This window comes from Ranitomeya variabilis, chromosome 2, assembly GCF_051348905.1.
Source record: "Ranitomeya variabilis isolate aRanVar5 chromosome 2, aRanVar5.hap1, whole genome shotgun sequence".
NCBI lineage: Eukaryota > Metazoa > Chordata > Amphibia > Anura > Dendrobatidae > Ranitomeya > Ranitomeya variabilis.
Window position 1 is genome coordinate 267,700,288 of NC_135233.1, and position 27,764 is coordinate 267,728,051.

At 44.8% G+C, this 27,764-nt stretch overlaps 1 protein-coding gene across 8 annotated transcripts in view; it reads right to left on the minus strand.

Moving 5' to 3' along the window:
- The window catches only part of OPHN1 (oligophrenin 1), a 117,144-nt gene that overhangs the window by 52,769 nt on the left and 36,611 nt on the right, over positions 1–27,764 (minus strand). For 5 of the 8 annotated variants that reach the window (XR_013221258.1, XM_077284927.1, XM_077284926.1 and 2 more), the window contains exons 6-11: positions 4,122–4,223; positions 3,759–3,869; positions 2,732–2,836; positions 2,150–2,279; positions 1,922–1,948; positions 1,631–1,731 (exon numbers count right to left, since the gene is read on the minus strand). Coding sequence is in view for 7 of the 8 variants with exons in the window: in XM_077284927.1 (XP_077141042.1) it covers positions 1,631–1,731; positions 1,922–1,948; positions 2,150–2,279; positions 2,732–2,836; positions 3,759–3,869; positions 4,122–4,223 (576 nt within the window). In the remaining variant the exon portion in view is untranslated. The remainder of the gene's footprint in view (positions 1–1,630; positions 1,732–1,921; positions 1,949–2,149; positions 2,280–2,731; positions 2,837–3,758; positions 3,870–4,121; positions 4,224–27,764) is intronic. The other 3 variants (XM_077284929.1, XM_077284928.1, XM_077284925.1) reach the window with 1 other exon arrangement.

Below are 27,764 nucleotides of genomic sequence, written 5' to 3' on the forward strand. Positions count from 1 at the left end.
TGACCGGTCCAAAGTGTGAAGGCAAGAATAATGAGCGGGCATAGAATAGAGAGGACACAAGAGCAGCAATGAGGGTCTCCCTCCTGACAGATGGTGGGCCGGATTACCACACAGGCTTTCCTGGCAGGCAAACAGGATTAGCCTGTCACTACACGACGGTTATGTGTGCCGTCACCACACAGACGGATGGAATCAGCAATTCTAAAAATGGATTTTAGCTTTTCCGGGTGACTGTATTTTAGTCCAGGACAGGTTCGTAGATTTTCACTAGTGGAACCTGGTCACATTCTAGGCTTAACATATATAGACGTAAAGGGGTATTCCCACCTCCAAGATCCTATCCCAATATGTAGTAGGTGTAATATTAATAATATCAGCAAATACCTCTAATTAGAACTGTAGTATAGTTCTTCTGATTCTCTATGTCACTTACCTCATGTGCAGGGCACTGCAGGAGCTTAGGTATCCATTTTTAACTAACTGTCACTATATCAGTGGCCATAACCATGGATACCCAACTTACTGCAATGTCCTACACATGAGGTAAGTAAAATAGCTAATCTGAAGAACTATACAACACTTCTATTGCAGGTATTGGAGGTATTTGCAAATATTATCAATATTACACCTACTACATAGTGAGATAGGATCTTGGAGATGGGAATATACCTTTTAAGGGGTTATCCAAGACTAAGATATTGATCATTTGTGTTTAAGAATGGTCATCATACACATCATATCAGTGGGGACCCAACAGCAAACACCTCCCCCGATCAGCTCATAGCTGGTGCTGTGGCTTCTAAGAGTACACATTGTATGAAGCCATGCACCCCAAAATGAGCTGGACTACAGGACCCGAGATTGGCCACGGTGTGGTGGTCTTCTGGTGGCTGAGGGACCTGGTGTTAGCAGATCGTGGGGATGCCTGGTGTTGGACTCCACCAATCTGATATATAGGAATTACCTGTCCTGGGGTTAGATCATCAAACATCTATTAAGGGGAGACTCTCACTAGGATACAATAGATACTAGAACAAAGACAAGATAATGGGGAGAGTCTTCAATGTCCATCACACAGGAGCAGACCCATCAGTGTCAGGACATGTACCCCTTATGGCAGTTACAATGAATGGTAGTTAAAGACTTTGGTCCCACTAGCACAAATGGTGGAGTGGGACCAAAGTTCTAAAGATAATCGATGGGGGCCTCAGAGGTGGGACACCCAGTGACCAGACAGTTATCCACTGGATCGGTGAAACTCCTAGTTCATGGGAGACCACCTCTAATGGTCCAAAGTCTAACAGTCTGCAGAAACCGGTATAGAACATGATGAAGTGAGACCTTCAGACAAGAAATGTCAGGATTTTGTGGGGGCTCCAATGACAGAGAGAAGGTTACGGAGATTTTTCCATGTAATTTTCTAAAATGTTGATGGGGAAACCTTGGGTTAAATCATATCTTGAGTATTGTCTATTGTGTCTGTGTTCAGTCTGCCTGTACGGAAGGAGAATGTAACGCCACCATGCACGGAGGTCACAGACTTGGTTTCGGAAATAACTTTCAGAGTTTAACCTGGCTAATAGGAAGGAGACTTTCCAGATATCAATGAGAATTGGTTTTTATGCCGTACCTGTCGGGACCCTGGCTTCTGCTCCGCCGCCATCATGCTTAGGATCTTTCCTTCCTTCTCATATCGGCAGTAATACTTCACCCAGGTAAGACCCAGAGCCCCTGGAAGCCATGAAGAAAGAAGCAGAACTTACTCATCTCCTACAGATCCGGCCCCGTCCAACAAAGCCATGACAAAATGGGGTAGCAATGGTAATGTGCAGGCAATGTGAGCACATTCACCCAACTGGCACAGGAAATGGCAGAGAAGAGATTGATATGAACAGCCATAGAAGTACAAATAGGTGAGAACCTGAGCAAAGTGATAAAACATCCCTCCCTTAGTAGGCAGATCGGAAAAGGAAAGAAGAAAGGGAAGAATGATATTTCAGATCAAATCAAGACAACAACCTAGAACATTCTCACCCTCGTCCCAGCAGACGCACGACTGCACTGTCTGCCCATTACTGGGTTAGGGGAATGGGCAGTTATTACAGCCGGAATACAGGAAAGCACAACCCGAGGGTTACAGCCACATTACTTTTCTCCTGGGAGTACAGGTAGCCTTCAATGGTGCTCTGTCCCTTCAGCTTGCAGATCATAGGTGCATCTGTCATCCGCTTCTTCAAATCTTCCAGCTCTTCCCGCGTACTGCTAAAGTGGTTGCGTGTCTGCGGGGAAGAGGAACTTGTAGATCAGCGGCAGCAATGACCGAGAATACAAAAACCTACAAGAGAAACTAATAAGACAGTGAAGATTCACCCTACTAGGAAAGCGGAGAGAGTGGAGAAGGGACCCGGCCATAGTTAGCAAAAAGCATGAAAATCACTATGGCTAAACAGGACTGTAGGGGGCGCAAAAAACGACAAAAAGGAAACAATAGAATAGAGATATATAGATAGAGATATAACTATAGATAGATAGTATACATGTGTCTCTCTATGATTAGTGCACTCTCTCATTGGAAAACAATGTGATCACTGTAATACACAATCTGACTACCATTTGCCCGGTAAGTAGCCCCAGTAAATATTCTGCTGATGACAATCTGTATAGCCCATTGTCTGCTCCCCCCATAATTGTCTGCTCCCCCCATAGACAGCCACGTGTCCACACCACTTACATTCTGGAGGCTGAGCTGTAGCTGCTGCTTGTAGGGTAAGAAGTCCTGAGTCAGCTCGAAGGTCAGGCTATTAGATGTAAAGAGGCAATGCAGGAAGGCTAGGACCTGGGGAGCGAGGAGGAGCATTACTAGGAGACACAGGGTGGGCACCTCACCAGCCTTTCTCTCTCTGGGAGATCGGACACACTCATTAAAGTGCTAATAACATCAGCTTCATGTTAAGGATTCGGCAGAACTGTGCTGTGCTGCAATAATTGGGGGCTGTCAGCATTTTGCCGTACAACTTACAAACGCCCATCTACAAGTAAAGAACAAGATAAAGGGTCCTATCTAGGCCGGACTTTTAGGCTCCAACCACTGGAGGTAACAGTACAGAAAGCGGCTGAGCGGCTCCATTTCTGTAGGACGTTACAGAGGCCGTGTGGCCTGGCCGCGTGATCTGAGTAAAAAGGAGTATTTTGTAATTAAAGTTATAGTATGATCCTTACTTTCATGGTATGAGCTCAAAAAAATGTTCTATGAAACTCAAGTCTTGTCAAAATTTTGAAAATTGTTCTTGTACCAGGTTTTTGCTGCCCCATCTGAGAGCGGCATAATGTACGGGCAGAGACAGATTCCATAGATGTGTCACTTGCTGGGCTGCTTGCTGTAGTTTTGATAAAACTCACATTTATCTGCTGCAGATCTAGCTGTACGCTGAGCTCTGTATAACCACACCCACACCGCTGACTGGCAGCTTTCTGTGTACACTGTGCATAGGCAGAAAGCTGCCAAGCATGGGTGGGGGTGGGGTTTTCCACAACTCATAAATATGGAGGACTAGTCCTCTAGTGATAATCTCCTGCAGACAAAACAGTGATTTTATCAAAACTACAGCAAGCAACCCAGTAAGTGACACATCGCTGGAATCAGGGTCTCTGTCTCTACATTATGCTGCTCTCAGATGAGTGGGCAAAACCCTGGTGACAGATTCCATTTAAATAAAAAATGAAAGGGAAGCTTTAAAAAAAAGCTCTAAATCATTTACCGGCTCCACAATGCTGAACTTCTTGTTCTCCTGAACCTCCTGAATTTGATAGACATATTCGAGTGAAGATTCATAAAAGTTTTGCTTCTCTTTGTCTACTTGTTGGTCTGCCTGTAATGAAAAAGAGACTTTATTGTATATAAATACCACCAATGTCATCTCCTTAATGTGTGAACAGTGTGGCCTCCAGTAGGGCACTACTATTAATGTTAAAGGGATGGTATGGGATAGAAAAATCAGGTCTTATTTCTTACAAAAGCAATGCCACCTCTGCCATCAGGTTGCGTATGGTAATGCATCTCAGATTCGTCTGAACATATACCCCTATTCATCTAATGGCTAAACATGTGACTCCTTCCCCACCTCTTGTAGCTGTGCTTCCTTCTTCTTGGATGACAGATGCAGATGTTTATCCAGCAAGGAGTAAAACTTCTCACTGTCTCTGTCAAACTTCTTTTTTCTGTCCTAAAATGTTGGTAAAAAAATTACAGTTAAAAAGTCTTCACACCTCTGTTACAATAATGTTTTTGTCATGTGAAAAAGATCATTAAAAGAATCATTTCAGAACTTTTTCCACCTTTACTGTCATCCATAATCTGTACAACTCAAACTTAAATTTTTTAAAGGATAAAATAAAAATGTGGTTGCATGGGGCGTGGCTATGTAGCCGGATAAGAAGGACGCACTGAGTGAGAGCTCCAAATATCCTTCTCTTATCCTGCCACATTTATCATATTCCGGCAAGCGTTGCCGGCAAAAGCTGAAACCCCTTACCCCAGGGAACCTTGCGGACCCTCTGAACGGCCGCTGCAGCGATCCGAGGCGGTGGGAGGCTGCGGGGACAGAGGCACTGGGAAGACACACGTGGAGCGGCAGCCATCTTCGGTGCGCGCGCTCCGAGACACAGGACGCGGCGCCACCACCTCCAGCTGGAACCGGACTTCCCTCACAGCGGAGCTGAAGGCGGCAGGATCGCGGTGGTGAGGACTGTGCTGACGCACGATAGTTAGGACGCCTGAAAGGGATAGAGGGGCTCGAGGGGAGCGGCGGCCATTACTATAGCGCGCTCCCTAACAGCACAGGGAGTGGCGCTTTGTGCACCTGCGGTGCTGCCTAAGAGACAATTCTGTGCCTGGGGAACTAGTGAGGTGGTGCGGTGTGTGCCCTGAGATATTGGGCCCTGCACCTCCCCTGTTAATCAATCGCTTCACTGGTGGCGCCATAATAGTGGGAATTAACCCCCTCCCTGCTGCTCTCCCTCTATACACGAACTGAGCACCCGCCCAGCATATAAGGCCTAAATAAATACTTGGACAACCACCCTGCGATCCTCACTGTCATTACCTGTTAAATTTATGGAGCCTTGGAGCACAATCTAATACTATACAAGACCTGGGGTTAGAGCTTGATTCATCTATAACCATAAAGTTGGAGCACAGCTTGCCTATAATTACTTCTGGAACTAATTTGTGAGGTCCTCTTGTGTATACCCGCCATGCAACATCCTAGAGGAGCGGCAGCTGCTGAAAAACTTAAAAAATTTGCTAAGGACGACCCTCATGAAAATGTACGCAACCTCAGAGGTAACTCCACATCATCTCAACGCAGGGGTCGCCCCTCTGATGGTACTGGGGAAGGGGAGGAGGAAGAACTGACTCTCAAACAGGCATCGGAGCAGTTAATGCAGGCTATATCCCTCACTAGATCATCTCTTACGGAGAAAATAGAGGATGTGCATACTGAAGTGGGCCGCCTGCGACATGACATGCAAACTATGAGAGGGCGTATTTCTGAGGTCGAAACAAGGGTGTCTCATATAGAAGACACTATCAATCCTATGGAGGCCAAATTGACCAAAGCCGCTGGATCCGTAAATGCTTGGAAGCAAAAAGCAGATGATTTGGAAAATAGACTGCGCCGTAACAACATCCGAATCATAGGTCTCCCGGAGCGGTCAGAGGGTCAGCGGCCTGAGCAATTTTTAGAGGAATGGCTCAAGTCTACACTAGGAGATGGATTCTCCTCGACATTTGCGGTGGAAAGAGCCCATAGGGTACCAACGAGGCCCCTCCCTCCTGGAGCTCCGCCGCGACCTTTCCTGGCGCGTCTTCTTAATTGCAGAGACAGAGATACCACCCTTCGTCTGGCGCGTCAGAAGGGCCTCATCAAATTCGATAATGCCACCATATCGATTTTTCCAGATTTTTCCGTGGATCTTCAAAAGCAGCGTGCACGATTTGTGGATGTTAAGAAGCAACTTAGAGACAAGAACATTGTCTATTCTATGCTCTACCCAGCTCGGCTCCGCATCGTCCATGATAGCTCCTCCTTGTTCTTCACAGACCCGGCAGAAGCGATTGAGTGGTTGCGATCTAATGGAGGACCGAATGTGGAAGACCCCTAACCTGGGTTCCTTGTCTGATGGCAATAAAAATTGAGCTTTCCGTATAGGTGCGGAAAAGTCAACAATACCGGACGCTGAATTCAGTGAGGGTATCCCCTTTTCAATTTGACTGTGGGAGGATGGAAATACTCCCCCCTACTGTTCAAGTTTTCTTGTTTAACACGGTTTTCTGTTTCAGTTTTGGTTGTTTATTAAGTAAGGCTGCCGCTGACACTAACTTCTTGCCCAATATGACGCTATTGAAATGCACCCGAATAATAATGATATGTATTAATTCTTCCCTCAAGAGTAAACATGGGAGCTGAACTTATATGTATGACCTGGAATATCCGAGGCATTAAAACCCCTAGAAAGAAAATTAAAGTATTTTCACAGATAAAAAGATGCCACCCCCATATTGTAGCACTAATAGAAACACATTTAACAAGGGACACGGCTCGATGTATGCAAAAACCGTGGGTACAGTGGTCCCTACACGCCTTCCACACCAGTTATTCAAGAGGAGTCTCTCTACTAATACACAAGGAGGTCAGATGGGAGGCCAAGGAGGCGAGACGTGATCCAGAGGGTCGCTTTGTTTTTGTGCATGCATTCATCAACTCACAAGAATACGTGTTGTTATGTATCTATAACCCCCCCCTGCCAGTATGTCAATTCTCCGTATGGCCCTAGCCTTCTCCTTAAAATACCCGGAAGCCAATGTTATCTGCATGGGAGACTTTAATTTAGTTATGAATCAATCCATGGACAGATTGAGAGATTAGATGACGCAACATCGGGAGACACTTTACCTCAGCCTCCCTCTCAATTGGCACTATTTATGGATGGTAGTGGATGGCTGGATCTGTGGAGAATGAGTCACCCGGAGATCAGAGGGTATACTTGTCACTCATCCACTAGACAATCATTATCTCGAATAGACTATATATTTGGGTCGAGTGGATTGGCATTGTGGGTGGATAGTATTGAACATGGTAGCCGGGGGATCTCAGATCACAGCCTAATTATTCTTAAACTTAAATTTGGACGATCCGACAATAATAGTAGGTCCTGGAAATTGAACCCCTTCTGGTTAAAATTAATAGACTCTAGTGACAGGACGGTTGATCAGTTAAATAATTTCATTCTAGTACACTCGGAACTCCAAAACCTCGGTTTATTTTGGGACACCCTGAAGGCATACTTGAGGGGATGTCTGTCCTCTACTATCTCCTATATTAAGAGGGCAACGGCGAAGGAGGATGAGGAAATAGAACAAAGATTAAAAGATTCAGAGGCCACTTATATAGCTAATCAGTCCAGCAGTAATAGAATTGAATGGCTCACCTCCCAGAGACTTTATACCCAACACGCAGATGTTAAATCAAAGCGTAAATTATTTTTCACTCGCCAATCCTATTTTGAGTTAGGGAATCAGGCCAGTACACTTTTGGCCTTCTTGGTACGCCAGCACAACACCTCCAATACAATATTGCAGATCCGGGTGTCTGATGGCTCTTTAGTGTCCTCTACTGATGGAATACTTCAGGGCTTCTATGACTATTATACCTCGTTATATAAATCTAGCAGTGACTCTGGTGTTGATGAGTGCTTAGATTATTTATCAGATATAACATTCCCCTCGCTAAGTCCATCGCAACAGGCCCTTATGGAGGCCGAATTTACTCTGGAAGAGGTGGAGCATGCTATAGCTGACATGGCAACTGGAAAGGCCCCGGGACCTGATGGGTTTCCCATAGAGTTCTATAGGAAATACCGTGACAAGCTAGCCCCTATACTGCTGAAGGTACTCAAAGGAATATGGGAGGGGGAATCTGTACCCGAAACGTTTTATGATGCTAATGTTGTAGTACTCAGGAAGGAGGGGAAGGATCCTTTAGATTGTGGATCATATAGACCAATTTCTTTGGTGAACGTAGATTACAAAATTTTTACTAAAATTTTAGCTACTAGATTGAACAAGATCATATTAGATCTTATACACCCAGATCAAACCGGTTTCATGCCTGGGAAAAGCACTTCTATCAATATCAGGCGGGTACAGTCGGTCATACAATATAGTTCTTTGGAACCAGACAACAAGTGGGCATTGGCTTCGCTAGACGCAGCCAAGACTTTTGACTCCCTCGAATGGCCCTTCTTAATTGCATGTTTACGGAAATATGGGTTTGGAAATAAATTTTTGAGAGGGATAGATACATTATATGCGAAACCTAGGGCACGAATGGTGGTGAATGGCTCAATGCCTGCATCGTTTTCTTTGCATAGGGGAACTCGACAGGGGTGCCCTCTCTCCCCAGCTTTATTTGCTTTGGCGATAGAGGCCTTGGCAATACGAATGAGGTCTTCTGTAGATATTAAAGGGATACATATCGCTGATAGGGTGGACGTCATCGGTCTGTATGCTGATGATATGGTGGTGTTTATGGATCAAACGGAAGACACATTACCAAAAGTAATAACGATGATAGATAGATTTAGTAAATTTTCTGGCCTTTATATAAATTGGGAAAAATCTGCTCTGATGCCTCTCTCCCATACCCCAATGTCCTGCCTTGAAACCCTCTCACTGCTACCCATTGTCTCCCAGTTTAAATATCTAGGAATACATATGTCCCAGAGTAGTCACCTAGACTTACATCTTAATATATTCCCGCTACTGGATGTGGTTAAGTCCAAATTCGCTACCTGGGACAAATTACCATTATCTGTGGCTGGACGTATTAATCTCATAAAGATGATATTACTCCCAAAATTGAGCTATTGTTTTCAACACAGCGCGGTTATAATACCTAAATCTTTCTTCGCAACCCTAAATTCCCTTACTACATCCTTCATATGGGGAAAGGCTAGGCCTAAGCTTAAATTATCCACCCTACAAAGACCCAAACAAGGGGGTGGGGCGGCCCTGCCAGACTTCTATTTATATTACCTAGCGGGTCAGACCAAAATGTTGAATATGTGGATGCCCGGGAAAACTCTTCCTAACTCTGAACACCATATTCTGTATTCGGCCAAAATTGATTGTCCACTGGGATTTTTGGAGATGGAGAGAACTGCGGTTCCTCATTTACTCCCTTTGCTCCGACTAGCACGATCAATATGGAGGCAAATTAAAAAGGTAACGGGATTTGCTGATATAGCAGCTGAAATGCCATTGTGGAATAATAGTTATTTTCCGGTATTACTGGGTCATCCGTCCACTGAATTCTGGATATCGTACAGTGTCCTTACAGTGAGTAATCTATATAAACAGGGCATCTTTGTCTCCTTTGAACAGCTACAAAATACCTACAGCATACCAAAGTCTCAATTTTTCCGTTACCTACAACTAAGGTCAGCCTTCCAGTCACATAGTCCATGAGCCGGGCCAGATATCGGTACCACCCGGAGTGACTAATTTTCTTTGGTATTTTTAGGTAGATGCATGTCTGTAGTTTATTTTTTGATATGATAGCCCTTACATATACGTAGCTTATTAACCCCTTCAGCCCTAGGCCTATTTGTACCCAAGTGCCTAAGCCAATCTGACCTGTGCCACTTCATGGGCTAATAACTTTGGAACGCTTTCACCTATCCAAGCCATTCTGAGATTGTTTTCTCGTGACATATTGTACTTCACGTCAGTGCTAAATGGGAGTCAATATATTTTACCTTTCTATATAAAAAAATGCTAAATATTCGGAAATTTTGGAAAAATCGGCAATTTTTTAACTTTGAAATTCTCTGCTTTTTACAAAAATACTGATACCCCCCATAATAGTTATTAATTTACACTCCCCACATGTTTACTTCATATTGGCATCATTTTGAAAATGAAACCTTATTGTTTTACGACGTAATAGGGCTTATAGTTTTATGCGCAATTTTTCACATTTACAGCAAAACCCACTTTTCAAAGGACCAAGTCACTTCTGAAGTCACTTTAAGGGGCTTACATAACAGAAACCACCCATAAATTACCCCATTTTGCAAACTACACCCCTCAAGCTGTTCAAAACTCATTTTTAAAAACTGTTAACCCTTTAGGTGTTCCACAGGAATTTTAGCATGAGCCAAGAACCAAATATGACGATATCGGTACCACCCGGAGTGACTAGATGTAGTATTTGTAACAAAATTTAATCCAAGTTATGTAAATACACACTGAACATGTCATGTGCATATATATATATATATATATATATATATATATATATATATATATATATATGTTACTCCATAATATCTTCAACATCGGACTCTGAATCTGACTGTTGTTCTACTGGCTCGTCTTCAGTACCCTTGTTCTGGCATGTCTGTAATCTGCACATGTCTGTGCACTTCAGGCCATTGCTGAGGCAAGTACACTGAGGAAGTTCACATGACCGCACACACTTGCAGGACAGTAGCTGTATAATAGCTTCTGGTGCTGGTGCCCCTTGCATCCACTTGACAACAAGCTTTCCGTCGTTATCTATCATCCAACCGCAGTCTGTTGGGTTTGCAACCCATGGCTGGCTCTGCAGACTTCTCCTCCAGATCGCAGCCTGGTAGTTTGCACGCAGTGCATGCATGAAAAGGCAGTCCTGGCAAGGAGGGAGTTGACTTGACTCTACCACTCCACGTCTGGCACAGAACAGCTGATAACGGAGCCTGTTTACCTCAGTTGTTTGGGTAGTTGGCAGGTACATGTGGCAGGTGATTTCCTGTAACTTCTCAAAAAGTTCGGTAGACACTTCCCATGAACGACCAACTTCCTGAAAGGCATCCTGGTATGTCTTGTTCATCTTCAACTGCTTGAGTGTCGTCATCTTCCCACGGCCAGCGAATGCACTGACGGTGTCACAGCCTGTAAATGCATGCATACCAATCAATGAATCACATACGCTGCCTCCCAATGTTCGGCTCAGAGTGGTGATATCCAGGAATCTTGTCCGGTTCTGTGTACCGCATTTCTGGAACAGGTGGGATGGGATTTTGTGGCACATGCCCAGACACAGGACCATGACATCAGTATCCTCCGAAGTGATGATGACCGACTTGTAACCAGATTCTGCTGCATGAAGAGCATGGAGAAGGAGGCGTGTGTCTGCTTCTTCTTGATTTGACTTAAGGTCAGCAGCCTCTTCCCACTGTTCTTTGGTGATCTTAAAGCAGAGCTGCTCACATGTGACATACAGCTCCTTCTCCTCAAGCTTCTCCCTGTGGTGTTTCGCCTTCCATTCTTCTACCAGAAACTTTATGAGACTTGCCTTGTTGGAGGAACTACTTAGAAGCTTTTTCCACTGCTGGATGTTGTGCCCATGTTGAATGTTCTTGAAATGGATCCCTGTGCCTTCATATCTGTTGACTCTTTCTGTATCTTTGATGGATGTCTCCTTGTAGACGTCAAAGACAATATCAATGCGCTTGCTCTTAGCACCCTCATGGATAGCGCGACTCATTGCTGTGCCTGCTAGCTGGCCAAATGTTGCATTGTTTCCCTTCAGTTTCTGAACCAGGCTCATCCCATCAATGATGGTTGCAGAGGGCTCGGGGATCACTTCTGCAGGACGAGCATTCCTCTCCAACTCCCTTGCGAGGGCAGCCTTGTTGGTCTTGCGGATAGACCCATCACCATTGGCAAGTGCCCATGGCAATGGACCCAGGGGATGAGTCAAGACATCACTCATTTGTAGCTTTCTGTTCTCAGCTACAAGTATCATCTGGCCAAATAGGTTTCTGTCAGCCTTCAAAATTACCTCCTTGCCAAGACCTTGTCTGCGTGTCTTCATTTGGATGTTAGAGAACGTTTTAAGTTTGTTCTTCGTCATCTTGTCATGAAACAATGTAGTTGGCTTATCGGTACCCAAACGCTCATCCTTGAATGTTTGATATGCATCCTCTCCTATACTGTATGCCCCTTGAAGGTCTTTGGCTACATCTGGTGGTGCTACAGTCGCTGTTGACAAACTGATAAGTTCACCATTATGCTCTTTGTTGAAGGGGTTCACCCAACCTGTCTCCAGCAGTTGAACGAAAGATTGGACATCGGCTTCATCTCTTCTAATCCTAGACACCTGTAGGTCTGAATGGCTGAAGTCAGTATATTGTTGGCCTACCAGGGCCCTCAGCTGCCTCAAGTACATACTGCGGTACTCTGATGTCAGGTAGAACCTGGAAACAGCTCCAACTTTGAGGCTGAAGCCTTTTGTGCCCCCTGGTGTCTGGGTGTCTTTGTTGATTGTCTCTTCAATGGTCTGGTCCACAGGAATTCGTCCAAAAGGATTCTTGCTACCGATCTGGACCGAAAAGCCACCTTGCATGAAGTATTCATGGACCTCTGGGTGTTCTATGGGCAGCCGAGACATTGTGGCATAGTAATAGGTTAGGTATCGGGCATAGTTGACCTTGTCATAGGCAAAACACCATGGTATCATCTGTCGGATTGCTCCTAGGTGAAGCATCCAGTTGCCTTCTCTTGAAGCTCGAACCAGGGCCAGCATGGTCTCGACCATGTCCAAGTATGACATCCAGAATGCTGAGAGTTGTTCATTTCTGAGGGTCTCAAGATAAACTTGAAAGAGCTTCAGGGTAAGTGTGCAAGATTCATTATCCAAGAGCTTTTCGAAGGATCCCTGCGACACACTGATGCGAAAGTTTGTGATGTTCTTCAGTGTTTCATCCAGATGGTGAAGGTCCCTTGCATGGTTTTCTTCTAGCCATGGAAGGAAGTTTTTCCATGCAAGCCTCATAAGTGCTTCATAGACCAGCTTGTGTAGTCTCACTGCTCTGTTGTACCTCCGGCCGTCCATCACTCCAGACACTGATCCTTCAGCGATTACACCGGATTCAACACACAGATCTCTAAGGCCTGCATCCTGAAATCTGTTCCCTATGATAGAGAGGAGATTACAGATTGTGTGGAAGACACCCATTCTAATTATAATGTTCTTGAACTTCTCCTGTTTCCAGATAACCTCGGCAGCTTTGGCATAGAGTGCTTGATCAAACACACACACAATTCTGTTAAGCTTCAGGGTCTGCATGATGGCATGTGTTTGCTCCAAGACTTCATTCACAGTGGACATGGCTGTTGCAGGAGCATTGATAGTGGGCAGGTAGCTTACAGTGTCCTGGGCCACTACAATGTCGCTGCGGATTTTTATGTTGAACCCAGTCCAACTGCTGGTGGTCTGATCCTCATGGTCTGACATTCTAGCCAGAAGCCAGATATGGTTTTTGGTTTTTGAATCCTGGACCTCCTTGGTAGTGTTAACATTCGAAGTCTCAATCCTGGGTGGCTCTCCCCGCTGCCCAACATTGTATATCGGTAGCATTAATTCTGTCAGAGTTATGCTTCTTTTCTTCGACTTGGTTACATCTGGCAGGACTTTCTTTGTCACAGAGCATGCAACATTGGACTGAACAGCAATGCCATTGACTCTATGAGATGTACCTGCTCCACTTAGTGTCTCCTCAAGTCTGTCAATGTTATCCCAGGCCAGGGTTGTGAACACACCTGGGTAGATACTTGCTGGCATTGGGATGTCATCCTTTGAACATTCCAACTTCTGGATACAAAGGGCTGTATCGATCTCCTCAGCCATTGAATATGACACACAGTGGCCAAGACGATTCAGAGTTCGAATCAGTTCTGTATTGCCGGTCAAAGACTTAACTGCAAAGGATAGCAGTACGTGCTTTGGTGGCTTTGTCTTTCCATTGGTAACAGCAAAAACCAAGTCACTGCCGAAGGATGTGGCAAGACGTTGAGCTCTTTCACAGGTAGTTTGGCACTCACAATCTCCTGTAAGCAGGGTTTGCAGGAATTGAGTGACTAATGCAGGAACGACATTCTGATCTGTATTGGGAGGCCATGGCTGACTCACATCTTGCTTCTTGATCTCATTCCTTAGCTGCATTGCTGCTTTGGTTACGATATCTCCAGAGTTAGCAGCTCTTGCTTCTTGCAGATCTTTTGTCATGCTGTGTACTTGCCGGACAAGGTCGTCCATTGATAGGCTACATGGATAGACTAGAAGCTTACCTTTCTCATCTGAGAGAAAGCGGAGTGATTCCCCAATCTCTGTTTCAAGTTTTCGTCGAACATGTTTCTTTGTCGATGGTTTCAGTTGGATGATACCACGGGATATCATTAATCTCTCAAGCCTAGATGTGAGGTTTATCATAGGCAGTACTTCTGGGTTTGGGAACAATTTAGTCCTTATATACAAGAAGAGTTCTTCAAGGGCCTCTTTCTCTGCCTCTTCGTAGCGTACTTCCTCGCTTTCGACCTGATTTTCAGCTGCACTAGACCTACAGGCCACTTGGGAATCATCTTTTGTGAATAGTTTGTAGCACGACTTGTGGTAGTGCCCCTCTGCAGCAACAAGGTCTCTGCTAAGTAAACCAAGTATTCTCTGTGTGCCTTTCCTTATCGCTGCTCTGCGGATCGTCTCATCTGCTCGTAGCTCAACACACTGGACAATTGGCTCCCTTGTTTGTTTTCCTTTTAGGTACTTGCTTGACTTCTCACAGAAGATACATACTTTGGCATACACCCTGCTATCACTGGGGGCACCCCTCGGTAGCTTCCTCATGGAGATTTTGCTTGCTGTTTCGACATTGACACCCTTGCCAAGGATAGAATCCAGTGACTTCTTCATTGTAAAGATACTACGACATTTACGGTGATATTGTATGTGTGGTATTTCTCCTTCTTCAAGGCCCTTAGCTGCTACCAGGACTGATTCATGCTGCCTGATCTCTGCAGCCCTAAGCAATGTTTTCCAGGAGTCCAAATCCTTAAGGGACGCCAGATCATCGCTGTCATCATTAGAGCAGTGTATGATACAGTCGATCCGTGATTTCTTCCTTGCTGGTACTTCCATCATGCCGTTAGATAGTCAGTAAACACCTGCAAACACAAAGAAAAACATTAAAATTTTATTTACCGTATTTCCTGGCGTATAAGACGACTTTTTAGCCATGAAAAACATGGCTCCAAGAGGGCGGTTGTCTTATACGCCGAATACAGCCGCCGGGGGGAAAGGCCGCCGCGCAGGGAAGGAGGAGGCAGGGGCCCACCTTCATGAGGCGCTCGTTCTTAGAGCTGGGAGCGCTGGTGCTAGGTGACTGTTCCCCCTCTCTCCACAAGTTCCTTACCAGCAGCAGCACACAGTACAGGACTACAGGACCTGTGGTGATGTCACGGCCATGTGATCAGTCACAAGCCTGGGAGGTGTCAGCCTCTACAGAGGGAGATAGGAGCTCTGCAGAGAAGACCGGAGAGTCCTGTTCAGCACAGAACGTGTATGTGTCAGTGTGTGTGCGTGTGTTGGGGCACCTCAGGGTGTCTTCAAATGTGACATAGCCCCCTAGATTTCTTCCAGTAAAATTTGCACTCCAAAAGTCATTTGGCGCTCCTTCCCTTCCGAGGCCTGCCGTTCCCCAATACTGCAGTGTACGACAACATATCGGGTGTTGTTGTGTTCGGGAGAGATTGGTGAACAAATAGTGGGGTGCATTTTTTGCTGGTACACCTCTTAAAAATAAAAAAATGAGCCTAAAATGACACCTTCATGTAAAAAATGCACTTTTTCCATTTTCTCAACCAAGTGTTTCCAACTACTGTGAAACACTGGTTGGGTCAAAGTGGTCACTATACCCCCTAAAAGATTCCTTGGGGGTGTAGTTTCCAAAATAGGGTCACTTTTTGGGGTTTCCACTGTGGGGGTACCTCAGGCAGCCTTCAAATGTGACATGGCCCCCTAGATTTCTTCCAGTGAATCCGCCACCCAAAAACCACATAGCGCTCCTTCCGTGTTGAGCTGTGCTGTGTGCCCATACTTTAGTTTACGAGTACATGTGGGGTGTTTCTATAAACTGCAGAATTAGGGTAACCAAGTTTGGGTTTGCCGTTAACCCTTGCTAGGTTGCAGGTAAAATTGGATTACAATGTAATATCTGGAAAAAAAATGAAATTTTGAAATTTCGCCTTCATTCTGCTAAAATTCCTGTGGAACACCTAAAGGGTTAACAGTTTTTAAAAATGAGTTTTGAACAGCTTGAGGGGTGTAGTTTGCAAAATGGGGTAATTTATGGGTGGTTTCTGTTATGTAAGCCCCTTAAAGTGACTTCAGAAGTGACTTGGTCCTTTGAAAAGTGGGTTTTGCTGTAAATGTGAAAAATTGCGCATAAAACTATAAGCCCTATTACGTCGTAAAACAATAAGGTTTCATTTTCAAAATGATGCCAATATGAAGTAAACATGTGGGGAGTGTAAATTAATAACTATTATGGGGGGTATCAGTATTTTTGTAAAAAGCAGAGAATTTCAAAGTTAAAAAATTGCCGATTTTTCCAAAATTTCCGAATATTTAGCATTTTTTTATATAGAAAGGTAAAATATATTGACTCCCATTTAGCACTGACGTGAAGTACAATATGTCACGAGAAAACAATCTCAGAATGGCTTGGATAGGTGAAAGCGTTCCAAAGTTATTAGCCCATGAAGTGGCACAGGTCAGATTGGCTTAGGCACTTGGGTACAAATAGGCCTAGGGCTGAAGGGGTTAATAAGCTACGTATATGTAAGGGCTATCATATCAAAAAATAAACTACAGACATGCATCTACCTAAAAATACCAAAGAGAATTAGTCACTCCGCTTGGTACCGATATCGTCAAATTTGGTTCTTGGCTCATGGACTAACACATGCGGAGTATGGGTACAGGCCGAGCTATCTCAGATTTACCGTTAACCGTTAATAGGTATCCTTAATTCGCAGGGTCCCCAGGGACTTATTTCCTCTCTGTATACCTATCTGTTATCCATGGGTGAGGGATCCACCATAGATTCAATTAAGGGGAAATGGGGACGGCTTCTCCCAGACACACTGGGAGAGGAATGGGACGAAATTTTGGAATCCCCAACTAAAGTCTCCCCATCAGTTAATAATAGGATGACACAACTATACATCATATATCAATCCTATCTGACCCCGATTCGTCTCTTTAACCCCTTCATGACCCAGCCTATTTTGGCCTTAATGACCTTGCCGTTTTTTGCAATTCTGACCAGTGTCCCTTTATGAGGTAATAACTCAGGAACGCTTCAACGGATCCTAGCGATTCTGAGATTGTTTTTTCGTGACATATTGGGCTTCATGTTAGTGGTAAATTTAGGTCGATAATTTCTGAGTTTATTTGTGAAAAAAACGGAAATTTGGCGAAAATTTTGAAAATTTCGCAATTTTCACATTTTGAATTTTTATTCTGTTAAACCAGAGAGTTATGTGACACAAAATAGTTAATAAATAACATTTCCCACATGTCTACTTTACATCAGCACAATTTTGGAAACAAATTTTTTTTTTGCTAGGAAGTTATAAGGGTTAAAATTTGACCAGTGATTTCTAATTTTTACAACAAAATTTACAAAACCATTTTTTTTAGGGACCACCTCACATTTGAAGTCAGTTTGAGGGTTCTATATGGCTGAAAATACCCCAAAGTGACACCATTCTAAAAACTGCACCCCTCAAGGTGCTCAAAACCACATTCAAGAAGTTTATTAACCCTTCAGGTGTTTCACAGCAGCAGAAGCAACATGGAAGGAAAAAATGAACATTTAACTTTTTAGTCACAAAAATGATCTTTTAGCAACATTTTTTTTATTTTCCCAAGGGTAAAAGGAAAAACTGGATCACGAACGATGTTGTCCAATTTGTCCTGAGTACGCTGATACCTCATATGTGGGGGTAAACCACTGTTTGGGCATACGGCAGGGCTTGGAAGGAAAGGAGCGCCATTTGACTTTTTGAATGAAAAATTGGCTCCAATCTTTAGCGGACACCATGTCGCGTTTGGAGAGCCCCCGTGTGCCTAAACATTGGAGCTCCCCCACAAGTGACCCCATTTTGGAAACTAGACCCCCCAAGGAACTTATCTAGAAGCATAGTGAGCACTTTAAACCCCCAGGTGCTTCACAAATTGATCCGTAAAAATTAAACAGTACTTTTTTTTCACAAAAAAATTATTTTAGCCTCAATTTTTTCATTTTCACATGGGCAACAGGATAAAATGGATCCTAAAATTTGTTGGACAATTTCTCCTGAGTACACTGATACCTCACATGTGGGGGTAAACCACTGTTTGGGCACATGGTAAGGCTCGGAAGGGAAGGAGCGCCATTTGACTTTTTGAATGAAAAATGATCTCCATCGCTAGCAGAGACCATGTCACGTTTGGAGAGCCCCCGTGAGCCTAAACATTGGAGCGCTCCCACAAGTGACCCCATTTTGGAAAGTAGACCCCCCAAGGAACTTATCTAGAAGCATAGTGAGCACTTTAAACTCTCAGGTGCTTCACAAATTGATCCGTAAAAATTAAAAAGTACTTTTTTTTCACACAAAATTTCTTTTAGCCTCAATTTTTTCATTTTCACATGGGCAACAGGATAAAATGGATCCTAAAATTTGTTGGGCAATTTCTGCTGAGTATGTTGATACCTCATATGTGGGGGTAAACCACTGTTTGGGTGCACGGCAAGGCTCGGAAGGGGAGGCGTGCCATTTGACTTTTTGAATGGAAAATTAGCTCCAATCGTTAGCGAACACCATGTCGCGTTTGGAGAGCCCCTGTGTGCCTAAACATTGGAGCTCCCCTACACGTGACCCCATTTTGGAAACTAGACCCCCCAAGGAACTTATCTAGATGCATAGTGAGCACTTATAACCCCCAGGTGCTTCACAGAAGTTTATAACGCAGAACCGTGAAAATAAAAAAATAATTTTTCTTTCCTCAAAAATGAGTTTTAGCCCAGGATTTTTTAATTTTCCAAGGGTAATAGGAGAAATTGGACCCCAAATGTTGTTGTCCAGTTTGTCCTGAGTACGATGATACCCCATATGTGGGGGTAAACCACTGTTTGGGCACACGGCAGGGCTCGGAAGGGAAGGCACGCCATTTGGCTTTTTGAATGGAAAATTAGCTCCAATCATTAGCGGACACCATGTCACGTTTGGAGAGCCCCTGTGTGCCTAAACATTGGAGCTCCCTAACAAGTGACCCCATTTTGGAAACTAGACCTCCCAAGGAACTAATCTAGATGTGTGGTGAGCACTTTGAACCCCCAAGTGCTTCGCAGAAGTTTATAACGCAGAGCCGTGAAAATAATAAATGTGTTTCCTTTCCTCAAAAATATTTTTTTAGCCCAGAATTTTTTATTTTTGCAAGGGTAACAGGAGAAATTGGACACCAAAAGTTGTTGTCCAGTTTCTCCTGAGTACGGTGATACCCCATATGTGGGGGTAAACCACTGTTTGGGCACATGCCGGGGCTCGGAAGGGAAGTAGTGACGTTTTGGAATGCAGACTTTGATGGAATGCTCTGCGGGCGTCACGTTGCATTTGCAGAGCCCCTGATGTGCCTAAACAGTAGGAACTCCCCACAAGTGACTCCATTTTGGAAACTAGACCCCCCAAGGAACTTATCTAGATGTGTGGTGAGCACTTTGAACCCCCAAGTGCTTCACAGAAGTTTATAACGCAGAGCCGTGAAAATAATAAATGTGTTTCCTTTCCTCAAAAATATTTTTTTAGCCCAGAATTTTTTATTTTTGCAAGGGTAACAGGAGAAATTGGACCCCAAAAGTTGTTGTCCAGTTTCTCCTGAGTACGGTGATACCCCATATGTGGGGGTAAACCACTGTTTGGGCACATGCCGGGGCTCGGAAGGGAAGTAGTGACGTTTTGGAATGCAGACTTTGATGGAATGCTCTGCGGGCATCACGTTGCATTTGCAGAGCCCCTGATGTGCCTAAACAGTAGGAACTCCCCACAAGTGACTCCATTTTGGAAACTAGACCCCCCAAGGAACTTATCTAGATGTGTGGTGAGCACTTTGAACCCCCAAGTGCTTCACAGAAGTTTATAACGCAGAGCCGTGAAAATAATAAATGTGTTTCCTTTCCTCAAAAATATTTTTTTAGCCCAGAATTTTTTATTTTTGCAAGGGTAACAGGAGAAATTGGACCCCAAAAGTTGTTGTCCAGTTTCTCCTGAGTACGCTGATACCCCATATGTGGGGGTAAACCATTGTTTGGGCACATGCCGGGGCTCAGAAGGGAAGTAGTGACGTTTTGGAATGCAGACTTTGATGGAATGGTCTGCTGGCATCACGTTGCATTTGCAGAGCCCCTGATGTGCCTAAACAGTAGAAACACCCCACAAGTGACCCCATTTTGGAAACTAGACCCCCCAAGGAACTTATCTAGATGTGTGATGAGCACATTCAACCCCCAAGTGCTTCACAGAAGTTTACAACGCAGAGCCGTGAAAATAAAAAATCATTTTTCTTTCCTCAAAAAAGATGTTTTAGCAAGCAATTTTTTATTTTCACAAGGGTAACAGGAGAAATTGGGCCCCAATGTTTGTTGCCCAGTTTGTTGTGAGTACAGTGATACCCCATATGTGGGGGTAAACCACTGTTTGGGCGCACGTCAGGGCTCGGAAGGGAAGTAGTGACATTTGAAATGCAGACTTTGATGGAATGGTCTGCGGGCGTCACGTTGCATTTGCAGAGCCCCTGATGTGCCTAAACAGTAGAAACACCCCACAAGTGACCCCATTTTGGGAACTAGACCCCCCAAGGAACTTATCTAGATGTGTGATGAGCACATTCAACCCCCAAGTGCTTCACAGAAGTTTACAACGCAGAGCCGTGAAAATAAAAAATCATTTTTCTTTCCTCAAAAATTATGTCTTAGCAAGTAATTTTTTATTTTTGCAAGGGTAACAGGAGAAATTGGACCCCAACAGTTGTTGCCCAGTTTGTCCTGAGTACGCTGGTACCCCAAATGTGGGGGTAAACCACTGTTTGGGCACACGTCGGGGCTTGGAAGGGAGGGAGCACCATTTGACTTTTTGAATGCAAGATTGGCTGGAATCAATGGTGGCGCCATGTTGCGTTTGGAGACCCCTGATGTGCCCTAACAGTGGAAACCCCTCATTTCTAACTTCAACACTAACCCCAACACACCCCTAATCCTAATCCCAACTGTAGCCATAACCCTAATCCCAACCCTAACCCCAACACACCCCTAACCACAACCCTAACCCCAACACACCCGTAACCCTAATTCCAACCCTAGCCCTAATTCCAACCCTAACCCTAAGGGTATGTGCCCACGTAGCGGATTCGTGTGAGATTTTTCCGCACGACTTTTGAAAAATCTGCAAGTAAAAGGCACTGCGTTTTACCTGCGGATTTACAGCAGATTTCCAGTGTTTTTTTGTGCAGATTTCACCTGCGGATTCCTATTGAGGAACAGGTGTAAAACGCTGCGGAATCCGCACAAAGAATTGACATGCTGTGGAAAATACAACGCAGCGTTTCTGCACGGAATTTTCCGCACCATGGGCACAGCGGATTTGGTTTTCCATAGGTGTACACGGTACTGTAAACCTGATGGAAAACTGCTACGAATTCGCAGCGGCCAATCCGCTGCGGATCCGCGGCCGATCCGCTGCGGATCCGCTGCCAAATCCGCACATGCCATAACCCTAACCCTACCCGTAACCCTAACCCTAGTTCTAACCCTAACCCTAGTTCTAACCCTAACCACAGTGGGAAAAAAAAAAAAATATATTTTCTTTATTTTATTATTGTCCCTATCTATGGGGGTGATAAAGGGGGGGGTTTATTTATTATTTTTTTTATTTTGATCGCTGTGGTAGAACCTACCACAGCGATCAAAATGTACCTGTAAGGAATCTGCCGGCCGGCGGGCGTACTGAGCATGCGCCCGCCATTTTGGAAGATGGCGGCGCCCAGCGAGGAGACGGCCGGACACCGGGAGGATCGGTAAGTATGAAGGGGTGGTGGGGGGGTGGATCTGAGCACAGGGGGGGTGATCGGAGGACGGGGGGAGCGGACAGCAGGACGGGGGAGCGGGCAGGAGCACGGGGCAGCGGAGCACAGGACGGAGGGGACCGGACCACGCACCGGAGCACTGGGGGGGCGATCGGTGGGGTGGGGGGTGGTCACTTCAGGTTTTCCAGCCATGGCCGATGATATTGCAGCATCGGCCATGGCTGGATTGTAATATTTCACCTGTTTTTTAGGTGAAATATTACAAATCGCTCTGATTGGCAGTTTCACTTTCAACAGCCAATCAGAGCGATCGTAGCCACGGGGGGGTGAAGCCACCCCCCCTGGGCTGAAGCACCACTCCCCCTGTCTCTGCAGATCGGGTAAAATGGGAGTTAACCCCTTCACCCGATCTGCAGGGACGCGATCCCTCCATGACGCATACGCTGCGTCATAGGTCGGGAAGGCACAGACTTTCATGACGCAGCGTATGCGTCAAAGGTCGGGAAGGGGTTAAAATGGGTCGTCTACATTCATCAGACTGCCTGAGATGCCATTCTAGCAATGCAGATTTTATCCACATGATATGGAAATGTCCTATTGTCTTCCAATTCTGGAATGAGGTAACGACATTATTGACATCACTGGTGTCGATCCCTGTCCCACTTGAACCCCTGGTATGCTTGTTTGGAGTATGGGAGGCTGAGACTTGGGATCGTCATACGGGAATTTTTCTGAGGGAGACTCTGTTTTTGGCACGGAAGGTGTTGGCCCTGCGATGGATGGGGGGTTCTTGCCCAACTCTTAGAGCGTGGGTCGACTTGGTAAATTCCATTATTCCGTATGAGCGGGCATTATATCAGAATAGAGGTAATCCAGCCAAATTTGAGAAGATATGGGGAAGATGGAACTCCTCTTGCCATACTGTTTAGGTTAACATAACTTAACAATTATACAAGGAAAGGGTGTAAGATTGCATGGGCATTATCTACTTACAGGGCAGAATCTATCTAGAACTCTCTTTTAAGCGGCAGCGTGTTAGTTTTAGAGGTTTCATTAGAAGTTAAGGTAGTTAAAGTTTGAATAAGATATGAACAAATGATTGACATGCATTGCTTGTAACCTTTGCGATATCCCAGACATGGTTATGTGTGGTAATTTTATATACCTTATGGATAATAACAAATATAAGCAAATGTATGTATGATTCATGCTGTAATCAATAAACGAATTAAAAAAAAAAAAAAAATGTGGCATAAGTGTGAACACCCTGTTATAACTGGAGATGTAGTTGTGTTCAGAATTAGCCAATCACATTTAAGCTCATGTTGGATACCACATGTGACAACAATCTCCCGTATACTTCATATGTCTGGCCTGTGGGATAGGATGGCAAGATGGAAGTCTTTTCTTGCAAAGAAAAAGATCATCAAAGCCCAGCTATGTTTTACCCAAACATTGATCAAGTCTGCCAAAAAGCATGTGTGAAAATGTGTTATAGTCTGATGAGACCAAAATTGAACGTTTTGGTCATCATAATTCCAAAAGTTATGTTTTGCGCAATTCCACCACTTGGCAACACAAAAAGATCATACCCACAGTAAGGCATAGTGGAGGCAGCACTATGATTTTGGGGCTATTTTTCACCAGCTGGAACTGGAGCTTTAGTTAAGGTGAACGGAATAATGAACAATTCCAAATACCAGTTAATTCTGCAAGAAAATTGTCAAGAATTCGCTAAAAAGCTGAAGATGAAGATACTGGAGACCTGACTGAGTTTTCAGGACCCAGAATCATATCACCGCTGAGCCAGAAGGAAGGTCCGATAGCGCCTACTACTGTATACACAGTACTTCTTGAATGCTGTGTATACAGCGATTGAGAAGACAAAGATGGGAACAAACTTTCTTTGACTTACAAAAGTGAAGCTTGGCCATTTCTTGGTCAGTTCCCGTATACGATTGTGTGCAGCTGCTCTACTATACAATGACCTTTTAGAACATCAATGCATAGTAGAAAGCAAACCTCACGGACATTTAAAGTAGTTAACAAAATTTATAGATTTCCACTGATTGCAATAAATTAATACAGAACAATTTAAATAGCTCAACACAACAAATAGTTTCTCCAAATTCAGCACAAAGTACCAGGGTTACCGAATTCTGCAATCTCATAATTATTCACCCCCTGAATAGAATCCCCCGTACCAGCCACACATTTGTAAATCAGGTACAGGCGAGTGGTGTAAATCGTTATCGTTGTCTTGCACAAAGTAAGGCCACTTACGGACCGCAATATCGGGACCTACTGTGGGTCTCTAGATCCAAGCCAATTCCACACAATTTTTGGGATTCTGTTCTGTGGATCAGTGGTATATTTGGAGGAGAAAGAATGAAGTGCTGATAAAAAGAACGCCTACCATGAATCCTGGTGGTGGCTCAGTGATGTTCAGGGGCTGTGTTGCTTCCTCCGGCACTGTGGTGTGTGTGAACTGGAAGGCATTGCCCATAAGGAAGGAATGGGCAAAGATTTTTCAATGGTCCACTGCTGGTTTCTGGAGGTGGACCATGATTGCAGCAGGTCATAGCAAGGGCTCTACTAAGTACTAAATGTTCGGTCATGTATGGGATTAAGTAATTCTGGGACTCGAGTGATCACTAATCAGTAGAACTGTTCCTACAAAACCTAATTTACAATGGGGATAGTGTCGTGGATCGTAACTGTTCACATATAGATACACAGACACATATGTACATTTATAGGAGAAATAGTGGAAGTCTAAAACTGTACTTTTTAATAGACTTGTGTCAGAAAATCCTTCTCTGGTTTCCCACAAAAAGCCCTAATAAAATTTCCGGGTGTATTTAGAAGGGGCAAGTTTGGTGCAGAAATTTCATTCACACGAATAATGTTATTTATGTGGGATGGGTATGGATTTCCGCGAACCCCATTCATTCAACGGGACACTTGCTCCAGGTCTACCATGTCTGACCGGCCAAATTCTCCACAATGGCCTAATAACTGAACAAAGCCCCTCTGTGAGGAGCAGCATTCATGTTTGCAGCTAAACTCTGACAGAAGTTTCTCTGAGTCATGCTCGGGAAGAGATTACAATATACAAGACGCTGATGAAGAGCTGATGACACTGGACGGGATTACTCAGTGGTGGGGAACGTGGCCATGGCTGACGACTAACACACACACGCCTTATATCCAGAAGGAAACATTCAACTCAACAAGGAACATGTAGAGAAAGGACTAATCGTGTATAGCGCAAAGCAGAAAGAATCAGTGTTCGAGGGATGTCCACAAATGGCGGGGGAAGCAACAACGGGGCGGTGTCATGTCCTAGGCAATATGGCAGGTCTCTATGTAATGTAGGCACACCCCATGGTCACCGGTAACACCCAACCCATGAGGAACGGAAGTTATTCTGAACAGTTATTATAGTGGGAGCTCCGTCTGTACATTGGCGTCTGTACAAGTGTGAATTCAGCCCAACAGAATACTCTCAGAAATACCAGTGTCAGACTAGTGCCCGGGCCCACCAGTGACCATGATCCTAGGGCCCACTGCTCAGCTACATGAAATATTACCTGACCCTTGCTTGTGAGATGAGTGAGGAGATGCTGCCCGTGTCTGTACATGTGTTTAGTGTACTCTGCCGCGCACTGCTCATGAGGAGGTCGGGAGGCCTGACGGGGAATTCACGTGCTCCCCGGTCGGCCAGTCCTGAAGATGTCCATCAATGTGTTGTCATGGGGCGGAGGGCAGAAGAAATACACTGCCGCCAGATTACGGGGCTTCATCAATATAGTGTTAGTCACGAAGAGACAACGTGTCTGATTACAGCTCCCCCAACAATGCGTTAATCACGGGCAGATTAGGTGGTCCTAACTCCTGCTCAACCACCTTCATGGCCTGCTCCATCACAAGGAGTCCATGGTTCTTTATGTCAGATGTATGAGGAGGCTGAATCCGGTCATGATGCAGGCACAGTGTACGAATTACAGGCCTCTCAGTCCCAGGAGTTTTAACGTATGTGAAAAACTGGCCAAGTTTCATCAGCTTCATAAGAGTTTGGTCTTTCTTTTCCACTGATGAGAAAAAAAAACAAAGTTTTCCCAGCTTCTCCTGTCAGTGAAGAACGGGCAGCACACATATGGCATTCGAGTGCAGTCAGAATTTCTCGCGGAACCATCCCCATAGAATTTCATTGCCGCATTTGATCAATATCAGACATGTCTCCTTGATTTTGCACAGATCACTTGGTCTTTAGGAAAAAGAATCGAACGTGTGAACAGCACCACAGACTGTCATAGGTGCGAGTGCGATTTGTGAGAAAAACGGACAACACTCATATGTGAAAACTGATGTGTGAATGAAGCCTAAAGACTGAGCTCCAATTAATTGCTGGGTTCTGAAAAATGAAATAAAAATGGGAGCAGTAACACGGCACATTTCCTTGTCTTGGCTGCTGTAGTTGGAGTAACAGAGTGCTGGAATAGCGGCTGTCCACTAGTGGGCGCACATTAGCCACACTCTGCCGATGTGCAGCTTTCCGCCACGTTCTTCAGTGTTTACCGAGTTGATGTGAATGGCCGCCCTGCGTACAAGGCGTGGACGGTGCAGGGTACACTACCCAGTGCTAATAAGTGGTGAGGACGTTATGTAACCTCCGGAGATCACAGATTGGATGATTGATTCTAATTTAGGAGGTTCACAAGGAATAACATTGTAATTAAACTGTGTGGGGAAAAACACCAGAAGTCTTTGAACCCATAAAAGTATTAAAGCCAAATTCCATTGTGTTCCCTGAAGGCAGAATTTAAAGTGCAAGTGGCCACTTAGCCGCCCCGTAGCGTGCCCTTGGAGTGCGTGTTTGGGAATGAATGGGTTACACCCCAGGAGGAGGTGGGGGCAGAATCTGCACGGCTTCCAGCGCTCTTGGCGGGGGCATATTCCCCATTCACTCATTGTGGGGCCTCCAGATGGCCTGAGAGGACCCATCCCCTCCTAGAAGGGGCTCCCTCCCACCTCCAGACTGGAGGGAGTCCCCACCACGGAGACCACGCTCCACTTTACAAACAAGCACATGGAGTTCTGGCTGGAGGGCAAACCTCCAAGAGGCCATGTTTCAATAAAAATGTTCTCACAGCTATAAAATGCAGGCGAGAAGCTAATAAGATTATTACCGTCATGTCCGTATTATTTATTCATCTCATTACACGGCCCTTGGGTTATCTCAGAGGCACGTGTCAGGATGGTAAAGGCAGATGGGAAAATGGCGACTTTTCTGGAGCGGATGTCAGCGGATCCTAAGGGCATAGTCACATTGGGATCTGTGTCAGCTTTACAAGGGGGTGCACAGAGCGAAACGGGGGGAAAGAGCTAGGAGAACGACTGAACCTCTCCAGAAAGCCATTCGTTTGTGTAGGAAAACTGCTCATACGATCAGAGTTGGGAAGGGCTTTAACTAGTGATGCGTGCTGGGATCAGGTGTTATTACGGCATGGTGACTTCGGTGTGCTCGAATAATATGTTCCGGTCCCCGCAGCTTCATGTCTCACAGCTGTTCAGCATCCATAACACAAACAGGCAATCCCCACGTTTAGTGGCAGTGGGACATCTGTGAGACATGCAACCGTGCGGACTAGAACATACTCTACGAGCACGCTGACGACACTCGACGAGCATGTTCCGATGATAACACCTTATCCCAGCACACTTGCTCATCACTAGTTTAAGTTATTTATTAAAAATATT